At 42.1% G+C, this 13150-nt stretch overlaps 1 protein-coding gene across 1 annotated transcript in view; it reads right to left on the minus strand.

Annotated features, from left to right (window-relative positions):
- LOC144953345 (uncharacterized) overlaps positions 1-13150 on the minus strand; it is a 172905-nt gene that overhangs the window by 12321 nt on the left and 147434 nt on the right. The window contains exon 10 of the mRNA XM_078883906.1: positions 6205-6260. Coding sequence (XP_078740032.1) covers positions 6205-6260 — 56 coding nt within the window. The remainder of the gene's footprint in view (positions 1-6204; positions 6261-13150) is intronic.

Below are 13150 nucleotides of genomic sequence, written 5' to 3' on the forward strand. Positions count from 1 at the left end.
CATAATAAAATAATTATTATGTTTTATTTTTATTATTTTATTACTTCCCTTCTACGTGACTTTACCGAAAGAACCAAGAAGAAAAAAGAGTACTTTGTTTGTGTGTAGGTCTGTGTCATCGGGGATCAGCGAACACTGCTTGTGAATGAACTCGCACACCTTTATGACCGACATTGTACTAATTTTGATTGATCGAGACGAACAAGGCACGTGCCATGTCCAGACGAATTGATATTAACAATATTGTCCTTAAATATAATGCTAACACTGGATTAACGTTAACACTGGATTAAACATGCACATTTTTAACCCTGCCTAGCATTTATGACTAACGATTCGCATTTGCACATAACATATATTCAAGCACAGTAAAATACGCATACGAACATATTGTTACTAGAATAATTTTAATGCGATTCTAACCCTGCAAACCCCCACAGTTCGCATATCCGTCCCCCGATTCGATTGAACGTATACTTTACATACATATGAGCGATTAAAATGCTTCTAATGACATTCTCATACCGTAACTATTATACATACATATGCGCAGAGTGTGATTCTAATACGATCACATTGCAATTCTAATACTGGAAATGAGATTATAATACCGTACCTCTATTTTTGGTTTTATAAATAATTAAACTAATTTATAGTATTTTAATGTTTCGTGTTATCGTTTATAGTGTTACAGTTCACGTGTCATAGCGTACAGGATTACCTGTATACTTGATGATTAGGGACCGTAACGTTGTGAATCGAATTCATATTCTTTGTGAATCGATTTATAATGGGGCCCTTTCCCCTCCAGGAACACATGTTAATGGGGAGACAGAACACATGTTAATGGGGAGACAGCCAAGATGCTGCCGGTTAAGGGCAGATGTGTGACGATGATCCTCCACCTGAAACTCGCTTAAAACACGTTGTTGGTATGAATAAATAAACGGACAAACATTTGTTAAAAATACATTTTTATTCATCTGCAATCATTTTTAAGTCAAAACTCGAACCGAATGCATTATGTCCTATGTTCAAACAGTTACAATACAATGCAAACCATATCCGTTCCAGGAATACCAAAGCGTTAAAGTATCATTCCCCATGATTTCCTTATTAGTTCACCACATTTGTTCACTGTGCGTCTATGTTGAAGTCAAGGCCATATATCCAACGAACGCGTCATCAATGGACATCCTGGAATCGGCTATCTAAAGTCGATTAATACCAATCAAAAAAAGCTATATACTTGAAAAAAAACGTTTAAAATGTTGAGTAAAGATGTACCTACAGATGCATTTCAACTTTAGCTCAACAGGAACACTTAACGACTACAATTGAACCCTCTCACAACCAGTGCTCATCACACCACTTCGGCAAGTAATCCGATAACATTACAAACCACCAATGTGCAGGTCACGAAACTCTCAAAAAACTGGAAAACTAAAACGGTAAAAATTACTGTGATGCCACCGCCACGAAGCCGTTCAGCAGGCGCCCCATCTACGACCTCGCCACCACCAAGCGATGGAGCCGACCCCGCGTCCCCTTCACCTCACCTCACATGAACACACCCGCACGCATTCCCCACCCCCCATAGAGCTCCGAGGGGAGGTCACCTGACCGACCGGTTTTTATCCGAGAAGCCCTTATCGGGATTAACTTTCACGGTTTCCGGCGACCAGGGAATTGTACGACCTCCCCCGACGCTACTTCGCGGCGCTGCGACCGGCCTTAAGATGGTATGGTCGCGGCGAAGGGCATTCGGCCACCGCGGGTGAAACGCACCCCCCACACCCACGCACGTATCGACAAGGCAAGCAGAGGGGCATAAGGGAGAGCATAAGCATTGTTACACTGAGCTAGAATGTATGTTAAATGTAGATGCACATCGGGAGTCGTAAATGCGGCCTGGGTGGTGCCAGATTTAGAATCGCATCAAAATTATAAAAATCGTACCATGGTCGTATTAGAATCAAGCTGCCCACTGCTGGTAGAATGTTCCATCGCAATGGCACCGAATAGCAATATACAGCATTGATATTGGGCGTAGAGCCTTCAAGCACAACCTTGCGCATTTTGACCTGGTTCTCGACGCTGGTCCCTCGCCCATGGCAGATTCTTGTGCATTACGGGGCGTAAAGGGTTCGAAGAATGTGACTGGGCTCCAGGCACCGGTTCCCCGCACGTGGCGGATCCTTGAGGCACCCCGGGCCTCAGGGGCTCGGAAACTGTGGGCATCACAACACATTTCGTTTGGAGTACGGTTTCCCTTGCGGAGCGCCCCACCACGTCGGACACACCAGACTTGGGCTCTACAGGACATAGGGATGAGCTGTCTGGGTGTGGACGGACATAACTACATGGGTACACACTGCGGCCATTTCACCTCCATGACTTCTACCTGTCGCCGCCGTGGGCGGAGCAACTTGGTGGACGTACCCGGTGTCACCTTTGGGCAATACAACCTGTCTACGACCGCCCATGGAAGCACGTATTCCCGCCGCCCCGTGTTCTTTTCATTCGCCACTTGCGCTCTGGCAGGGATAGTTCCTCGTTATAAATCGTTTCACAACGTTCTGGTCCCGAAACCCGAAGTATACGGACGATCACATGTACTCTATAACATGTAAACTGATACCACTATGAACAATAACACTAAACATTCAACGACTTTAATTTTTTTTTATATAATAGATTAAACCATCAACGGAGTTACGGTATGAGAATGTCATTAGAAGCATTTTAATCGCACTTATATGTATGTAAAGTGTACGTTCAATCGAATCGGGGGACGGATATGCGAACTGTGGGGGTTTGCAGGGTTAGAAGCGCATTAAAATTATTCTAGTAACAATATGTTCGTATGCGCATTTTACTGTGCTTGAATATATGTTATGTGCAAATGCGAATCGTTAGTCATAAATGCGAGGCAGGGGTTTAAAATGTGCATGTTTAATCCAGTGTTAACCTTAATCCAGTGTTAGCATTATATTTAAGGACAATATTGTTAATATCAATTCGTCTGAAAATGGCACGTGCCTTGTTCGTCTCGATCAACGAAAATTAGTAGAATGTCGGTCATAAAGGTGTGCGAGTTCATTCATAAGCAGTGTTCGCTGATCCCCGATGACACAGACCTACACACAAAGTACTCTTTATTAAATTAATTATCAGCTCAGACATCTTCATCTCAATCATTTCCAAAGACGTGTGGGGTCCCGCGAGAGCAGGGCCTGGCAACAAATATCTGAGCAGCGGAAGCAGCAGAATCAGAAGTAGCTGCGTCGCCCTCGAAATGTGATGTTGCTGCTGCTGTATTTGCTTCTGCGTCGATCAAGATTGACGCTCTTGATCGTCGCATTTGATCAACTCTGACATTGTAAACTCTCACATGTTAAACTCTAACATAGTGAAATATAATATTATAACATATGAACTACAAACTATCCATTGTTACGCTTTAAAATACGATTAACTGTTATAGTGCAGAACCACATAATTGGAGGTGTGGGATTATAATCGCATACTAATCATTAGAATCGCACTGAGCTAATTAGAATCACACTGTGGTTGTACGTATGGTAAGTTAATATGACAACCGGGGGTAGGATATGCAGGATTAGAATCGAATTACAATTATTCGAATCCCACTCGTATTAGAATCACACTTTCCACTGTTGGATGAATGTGTAGTATCAATGGAATTGAATAGCCATATAAGTATATACAGTATACGCAAATAAAGAGTATAACAGTCACACATTGTAACATAGATACAAATAACATTATATAAAAAACGTATTTACAAATATATATTCCACTTTTTTAAAACTCAGAATGTCGTCGTTTATGTGGGGACATGGAGCGCAGTGGATCGTATTGTCTAAGCTGCTTTTCGGAATCCGTGTGATAACCCAGTCACATCGCCTAACTCCAGTGACAGCACCTTACCCAAACTACATCTCCCCAACAAGGCAGCCTTACCGATGCTGTGTATTGTGTTTGTGGGATAACAGAGGTGTGTATTTTCCCATACGCCTTGCCCAAAAAGACTGATTGTCCGCTTAACAGCCTAGCCTGTAAACCACCATTGGTGACAGTGTTGTTTCAGAGCAGCTATTAAAGTCGTTTTGGCAAACGAAGTGGTGGCTGGCCAAACCATTCCTCGCTGTTTGTCTCCGGAGTGATGACGGATACAAACCAGACCAAGCGGAGACCATGTACCAGATCGGATTTTGGTTACTGATGTTAGAGTGATTGTATTGCAAGTGTGGTCACTACGCGTCTGTACGTGCTCACTCCCGAAGCTCGGTGGTTTTTGGCAACGCCACGGGGTTGCATTCACTTTAAATCGAGGACAATGGAGGGCATGGGGATCGTGTTTTTACAGCGCTAAACCCATTTATTCAAAATAAGCGCACAATTACACACTGAGATGCACTTACATATTCATGCATGAAGCACAATGGGCACATTACCCTTCGTTGGTAATAAGCGACTTTAGATAACCGATTTCAGGATGTACATTGATGACGCGTTTGTTGCATGTTTGGCTTGGACTTAAACACAGACGCACAATGAACAAATGTGGTGAACTAATTAAGAGATCAATGGCGAATTATACTTTGGTTTGGTATTCCTGGAAGTGACTTGATTTGCATTGTACTGTAGCTATACTCTTTGGTTCTTTCGGTAACGTCATATAGGTAGACAAAATAATAGATAATAATAGATCAATAATGTGATCTATTATTTTTCGACCTTCGTGACTTTAACGAAAGAATCAAAGAGTATGGATTCCTGCAGTCACGAAAGCTTCAAATCAAGATTGTACTGTAACTGTTTGAACATAGGACATCATAAACTTTCGATACGAGTTGTAGTACTGTAAATATTCTTGCAGATGAATAAGACATTATTTTCAACAACTGCTTGTCCGTTTTAATTTTAAAATGTTAATAGCAAAGACGTGTGGAGCCGATTTTCAGGTGGAGCATCTCTGTCACATAACGGGCATCATATTAACATGTGTTCCTGGAGGGGAAAGGGCCCCATTATAAATCGATTCACAACGTTACGGTCCCTATTCATCAAGTATACAGGGAATCCTGAACGCTATGACAAGTGAACTGTAACACTATAAACGATAACACGAAACATTAAAATACTATAATCTAGATTAACCATTTATAACACCAAAAACAGAGGTACGGTATTATCATCTTTACAAGTATTAGAATTACAATGTGATCGTATTAGAATCACACTCTGCGCATATGTATGTATAGTGTACGTGCAAGCGAACTGTGCTCGTATGAACGTATGTAATATGCATCTATGGCCTTTGGACATGCGAACCGGTGGTCGGATATGCGAACGGGGGGGGTGCAGCATTATGATCGGATTAAAATGACGAGAATAACACTAGGGTCGTATTAGAATAACACTGAGCTAGAATGTATGTTAAATGTAGATGCACATCGGGAGTAGTAAATGCGGCCTGGGTGGTGCCAGATTTAGAATCGCATCAAAATTATTAAAATAGCACCATGGTCGTATTCGAATCAAGCTGCCCACTGCTGGTAGAATGTTCCATCTCAATGGAACCGAATAGCAATATACATCTTCTTGGTTCTTTCGGTAAAGTCACGTAGAAGGGAAGTAATAAAATATAAAAATAAAACATAATAAAATAATTCTCACGACGTTTCGGCCACAACGCAAGCAGCCGTCCTCAGGTGGAGAACAGGTCCGTCAAGTAGACGGACTCTGAATGTCACGCTCCAGGCTTGGAGCGACTATTTATGCTGGGATGGAGGAGCGAAGAGCGTCTTGACAAAATAATTTGCATATCAAGAGGAATTTAGCATATTTATGGGAAATGCAGATATGTGATTTGCACTTCTTGTGAAATGCGTAGGAGGTGGGCGGGGGGGTTTCAAAGTCATTATGTCCATGCATTATGCAGGATTAGCAGCATCAAAGGGAGGGAGTAAGGTCAGAATTAATAATATACAGTACTGATATTGGGCGTGGAGCCTTCAAGCGCAACCTTGCGCATTTTGACCTGGTTCTCGACGCCCGTCCCGCGCCCATGGTAGAATCTTGTGCATGTCGGGGCGTCAAGGGCTCGCACCGCAGCCTTGAAGGATTAGGCAGGTCCCTGGCTTCTTTTGAAGAATATGACCAGGCTCCAGGTACCGGTTCCTCGCACGTGGTGGATCCTTGAGGCACCCCGGGCCTCAGGGGCTCGGAAACTGTGGGCATAACAACACATTTCCTTTGGCGTACGGTTTCCGTTGCCGAGTGCCCCACCACCTTGGACACACCAGACTTTAGCTGTACATTACATGGGGATGAGCTGTCTGGGTGGGGACGGACATAACTACATTCGTACACACTGCGGCCATTTCACCTCTATGACTTCTACAAGACACCGCCATTGTTGGAGCAACTTGGGGGACGTACCCGGTGGCACCTGTTGGCAATACACCATGCCCTGTCCCCGACGGCCCATGGAAGCACGTGTTCCCACCACCCGTGTTCTTTTCATTAGCGGCTTGCACTCTGGCTGGGAAAGGTCCTCGTTATAAATCGTTTCGCAACGTTCTGGTCCCGAAACCCGAAGTATACCGGGGATCACTATAACATGTAAACTGATAACACTATAAATAAACAATAACACTAAACATTAAACGACTAAATTTCGATTTAAAGCTTTCGTGACTGCAGGCATTCATCTTCTTGGTTCTTTCGGTAAAGTCACGTAGAAGGAAAATAATAAAATAATAAAAATAAAACATAATAAAATAATTTTCGCGATGTTTCGGCTACAGCGCAAGCAGCCGTCCTCATGTGAAGAATGTAACACCACCAAGCTTGGAGCGTATATTTAAGCTGGGTTGGAGGGGGAAGAAGAGCGCCTTGACAAAAATAATTTGCATATCCAGATGAATTTAGCATATTTTTGGAAAATGCGTAGGAGGTGGGCGGGGCGTATACAGTAGGGTTGGTAGAATAATACTTAGGGTCATATTATAGTCGAAGGTATAGATTGTGTATAGTAATACAGTATATAATTTAATGTTGGGTTTGTCTATGGCAGTACATAGTACGGGGTATCCCGCTGCTGTGTGTTGTGTTTATGGGATAACAGAGGTGTGTATTATCCCATATGCCTTGCCCAAAACGACTGATTGCAGAACCACGTAACAGCCTAGCCTGTAAACCACTATTGGTGACTTGTTTGAGAGCAGCTATTAAAGTCGCTGCGCTAAATGAGGTTGTGGCTGGCCGAACTATACCTCGCTGTTTGTCTCCGGAGTGATGACGGATACAAACCAGACCAAGCGGAGGCCATGTACCAGATCGGATTTTGGTTACTAATGTTAGAGTGATTGTATTGCAAGTGTGGTCACTAAGCGTCTGTACGTGCTCACTCCCGAAGCTTGGCGGTTTTTGGCAATCCTCTTGATATGCAAATTATTTTGTCAAGGCGCTCTTCTTCCACCTCCAACCCAGCTTATGTTTACGCTCCAAGCTTGGCAGTGTTTCATTCTTCACCTGAAGACGGCTGCTTGCGTTGTAGCCGAAACGTCGTGAGAATTATTTTATTATGTTTTATTTTTATTATTTTATCACTTCCCTTCTACGTGACTTTACGGAAAGAACCAAGAAGATGAATCCCTGCAGTCACGAAAGCTTTAAATCGAAATTATAAACTCTAACAATATAACCTTTAAACTATCAGCTATACATTGAAACGCTTTAAATAACACTACAAACTAGTGTTATAGTAAACTATAATGTTGTGAACTCTAACAATATAAGCTATGAGTGATACATTATAATGCAATAAAATAACATCATAAACTAGTGTTACAGATTAGAACACCGTACATTGAAGTGTGATATTCGAATCTCATTCGAATTCTTAGCTTCACACCGTGGTCCTCTAAGAATCACACTATGCTCGTGAGTATGTAACATGTCTGTATGTAAAATGTATGTACGTGGAATATGTGAAATGGAAGGTGCAGAATCAGGATGGGATTAAAATTATTTGAATAACACTTTGGTGGTATTAAGATCAAGCTGTCCACTGCTGGATGAATGTTCCATCTCAATGGCATCAAATAGCAATATTCAGTTTGAATATGTAAAATAATCGCACAAACGCAATATTAGCCCGTAAAATAATGAATCGTTACAATTGTAATGACTTCGAACTCATATTGCAGAGGGTTCTTTGATTTAGCCTTTAACGCGGTTTCAGACCCCAGGCGTCACGATATAGCAACAACGACGACGAGACAGCAACCAGCCAACACAGCCCCAAACCTCGTTCCTCCCCCTCTCTAATTCTCGGCGTGAACCTCCGCCCATACTTGGTCTCGCCTTCCCTTCTCGAACTCTCTCTATCTTGTTGTCACCACTATTCCCTTAGTTGATGCACTGTCTTTACATCACCCACCTCTATGACCTCTAGCTGACCCCGCCATGGGCGGAGCAACTTGGGGGACATACAGATATGTATGTAAATTATCTGTACAATCGAACCGGGGGTCGGATATGTGAACTGTGGGGGGGGGGGGGGGGGGGGTACAGGGCAAGAATCGCATTCAAATTTTAGAATAACAATATGGTCGTATTAGAATTTTAATGGGCTTTAATGTATGTTACGTGCAAATGCAAATCATTAGTCGTAAATGCGAGGGGGGGGGTTAAGAGGTGCACGTTTAATCCAGTGTTAACATTTATTTTAGCATCATATTTAAGGACAATGTTGTTGATAAGAATTCGTCTGGACATGGCACGTGCCTTGTTCTACTCGATCAACCAAAATGAGTACAATGTCGGTCATACAGGAGTGTGATTTCATTCATGAGTAGTATTCACACAGCCCCGATGACACTAACCTACCTAAAGTTATGGTTAAACAAAGTTATCTTGAGTGACTTAATTCTCAGCTCAGACATGATCATCGCAATCATTTCCAAAGACGTGTGGGGTCCTGCGATAGCACTCGGAATCGGAAGTAGATGTGTCGCCCTCGAAATGTGATGTTGCTGCTGTTGTTGTCGCTGCTGTTGTTGCTGCTGTAGTTGCTTCTGTTGCTCTAATAAACGCAGGGAGGTGGTGTTCCGTGTTGGGATGACGCCTTTGATTAAAGCCTCTGATCAAACTCACCCGATTGAGGCCCTTGATCGTCGCATTTGATCAACTCTGTATACTCTCTCACATGTTAAGCTCTATCATAGTGAAACATAATACTGTATTATAACCTATGAACTACAACCTATCCATTGTAACGCTGTAAAAGAATATTACCTATTGGGTTTCACTCCCTCGTCGAGAAGGCCGCTCTCTAAAGTTACATGCTAATTTCTCTGCATTCACTTTAAATCGAGGACAAAGTTTTTCCATTTATTCAAAATAAACGCACAATTACACACCGAGATGCACTTACATATTCATGCATGAAGCACAATGGGCACATTACCCTTCGGTATGTTAATAGACATGCGGATTATACCTTACAAAATTAACAATCGAATGCAAATATCATGAAAGACAAAGGATTGGATCCTAGGGGGGGGAGTTATAAGGCGGCTCAGAAGCAGAGCTCAACGCCATTTCGAGATGGAACTTGATGAGGTTGGACGCTCGACTCGTCGCTCTGCTGATCGCCCTTCAACCGCGAAACAACTCAGCCTGGCGAGCACAATTGCTGTGTCGACAGTTAGGCGACTTTGCGTCGGGAGAGTTCGTGGCGACATCTTCAGACGGGTTCCAGACATCGATATACCGTGAATCTCCAAGTAAGTGTCTATTTTCGCGGATAAACTCTTAAACGTGTTCGTCGTCAAATTTGCGGGATTTTTTTGCGTCTCGGTTAGACGCGAGTGTCGTTCTTATTTTAGCAGTTAACAAAATCCAAAACACAACGCTAAACATACTTGAGGCCGATAGCGTACTTTTGACTCAATAACACCGCTGCTGTTACTACGCTCACATGGAGCAGAGAGGCTCTCCACAGCCCCACGCACACGGAGGCAAGAAGCCATTCAATTGCTCTGTGTGTGGGAAGGCATTTTCAAGGGCATCACATCTTCAAAGACACCAGAGAACACATACAGGCGAGAAGCCATTTTTGTGCTCTGTGTGTGGGAAGGCATTTGCACACTCGTCAACTCTTCAACACCATCAGAAAACACACACGGGCGAGAAGCCATTCCTGTGCCCTGTGTGTGGGAAGGCATTTGCACACTCGTCAACTCTTCAAGACCATCAGAGAACACACACGGGCGAGAAGCCATTCCTGTGCCCTGTGTGTGGGAAAGCATTTGCACGGGCATCAACTCTTCAAACTCATCAGAGAACACACACGGGTGAGAAGCCATTCCGGTGCTCTGTGTGTGGGAAAGCATTTGCACGGTCATCAAGCATGAACAGGCATCAGAAGGTCCACAATGATAGTAAACTGAAATCAAAAGCTGAAATTCAAGGTGCTGCAATGAGTCCTGAAGAAGTTTCCACCGTCGATCCCATGCAGTTGGATCCCGAGAGATGGCTGGATGTAATGGAGTGGCTCGGGGATCAAACCGAGAGCTCGGGGTGACTGAAAAAATATTATAATGTTATCGGATTACGTGCCGAAGTGGTGTGATGAGCACTGGTTGTGAGAGGGTTCAATTGTAGTCGTTAAGTGTCCCTGTTGAGCTAAAGTTGAAATGCGCCTGTAGGTACATCTTTACTCAACATTTTAAACGGGTTCTTTTTCAAGTTTATAGCTTTTTTATTGGTATTAATCGACTTTAGATAGCCGATTCCAGGATGTACATTGATGACGCGTTCGTTGGATATATGGCCTTGACTTCAACATAGACGCACAGTGAACAAATGTGGTGAAATCATGGAAATGATACTTTAACCCTTTGGTATTCCTGGAACGGAAATGGTTTGCATTGTACTAGAAATGTGTGAACATAGGACATAATAAATATTCCCTTCGAGTTTTGACGTAAAAATGATTGCAGATGAATAAAAACTTATTTTTAACAAATGTTTGTCCGTTCTTTATTTTATAATGTTCCTAGCAAAAACACACAAGTGTGCCCTTAACCGGCTGCATCTTGGCTGTCTACCCGATTAACACGTGTTACTTGAGGGGAATGGTCCCCGTTGTTAATCGTTCATCAACGTACCAGTCCCTAATCTCGAAGTATGTCGGGGATAAACTGTACTCTATAACATGTAAACTGTAATATATACTATAAACGATAACACTAAATATTAAACGATTATAAACCAGTGTTTTAATTTATAACCATATAAACGGAGGTAAAGTATTATAATATCATTAGAAGCATTAGAATGGTCATATTACAATCACGATTTTCACTGCTAGATATCATCGAATAACAAAAGACGGAATATATTTATATAAATATGATCATGTCTGAGCTGAGGTTTGAGCGAATAAAGTTTACTTTGTCTCACCATAACGGTGTGTGGGTTAGTGTCATAGGGGCTAGACGAATACTACTCATTAATGAACTCGCACTCCTTTATGACCGACATTGTACTAATTTTGGTTGATCGAGTAGAACCAGGCACGTGCCATGTCCAGGCGAATGATTATAAACAATAGTGTCCTTAAATATAATGCTAAAATTAACGTTAACACTGGATTCAACGTGCACCTCTTAACAACTGCCTCGCATTTACGACAAATGATTGCATTTGCACATAACATACATTCAAGCACAGTAAAATGCTAATACTATTGTTATTCTAGGAATTTTAATGCGATTCTTACCCTGCACCTCCCACAATTCGCATATCCGATCCCCGGTTCGATTGAACGAACACTTTACATACATATGAGCAAAGTGCGAATATAATACTTCTAATGAGATGTGAATACCGTATCCATAAATTGCCTAAATATGAAAATGCGTCGTTAAGCCCGCCACCACCCAACACACCTAATTAGTAAGGGTTGTCACGTCCAGCACAATGGTGTGTTTGAGAGCCAAGCCACAACATATACAATCTAAGTACGACGTTTCGCCAGTAATTACAACACTCTTCATTAGGCGACGGCCAGTTTTGTGGAGACGTCCTCCTGTTTCGTTCCGTAAATAGAGAGGTAGATGTGATGACAAAACGTGTGTGCTCTTCTTGCGCGAAGTGGGGAAGGGCGGGGTGTTAATGGATACATATATATATATGGCTATGGGTACCCATTGCCGTTTGGGTTATTTATATGGTAATCAACGTACATTATACATGCGAATTAAGTGAACCCATTGACCTTGTACTTCCTGTCGACTGTGTGTACTAAAATAGCCGTGCCAACGGTAATCCTAATTGAAGAATAGTGACCGGAATAGACATGCTTTAGTAACGAATTGTCATGTTCTGTTTAAGTGACAAACCTTACTATTTTCATGTGGCGGGTTTAACAAAATATATATTTTTACTTACGCAATTTAACCCCAAAAACCTGTTCGATTGAACATATACTATACATATTTATTAGCAGAGTGCTATTCAAATACTTCTAATGAGATTTTAATACCGTACCTTCGTTAATGGTGTAATACATTATTAAACCAGTTGCTAGTAGTTTAATGTTTAGTGCTATCGTTTATAATGTTACAGTTGACATGTTATAGAGTACAGGTGATCTCCAGTCTACTTCGGGATTGGGGACCAGAATGCTGCGAAACGATTTATAACGGGGCCATTCGCGTCTAGGAACATGTTAATGGGGAGACAGCCAAGATGCTGCTCGTTAAGGGCAGACTTGTGTGACGGTGATTAGCGAATACTACCGAATAATTAGCTCACACTCATTTATGACAAGATTTGTCGTAATTTTGGTTCATTACGGAGAACAAGACACCTGCTATGTTGACGAATTCTTAGTACATATAGTGTACTTACCTATATTGCTAAAATATCGTTAACACTAGAATAAACTCTTAGCCATCCCATCACGTTGCTTCAAATATGCTCTAGGTTGAGTGTCCTGATGTGGTCTGAAGCATTTACTGTGATTAAATTGAAGCATTCAAAGCGGTCCACAACCCTGAATTGTGCAGCTTGGAATAATGTAGGAATTCGCATTAATTTTTTT

Source organism: Lampetra fluviatilis, chromosome 74 (assembly GCF_964198595.1).
Source record: "Lampetra fluviatilis chromosome 74, kcLamFluv1.1, whole genome shotgun sequence".
NCBI classification, from domain to species: Eukaryota; Metazoa; Chordata; class Hyperoartia; order Petromyzontiformes; family Petromyzontidae; genus Lampetra; species Lampetra fluviatilis.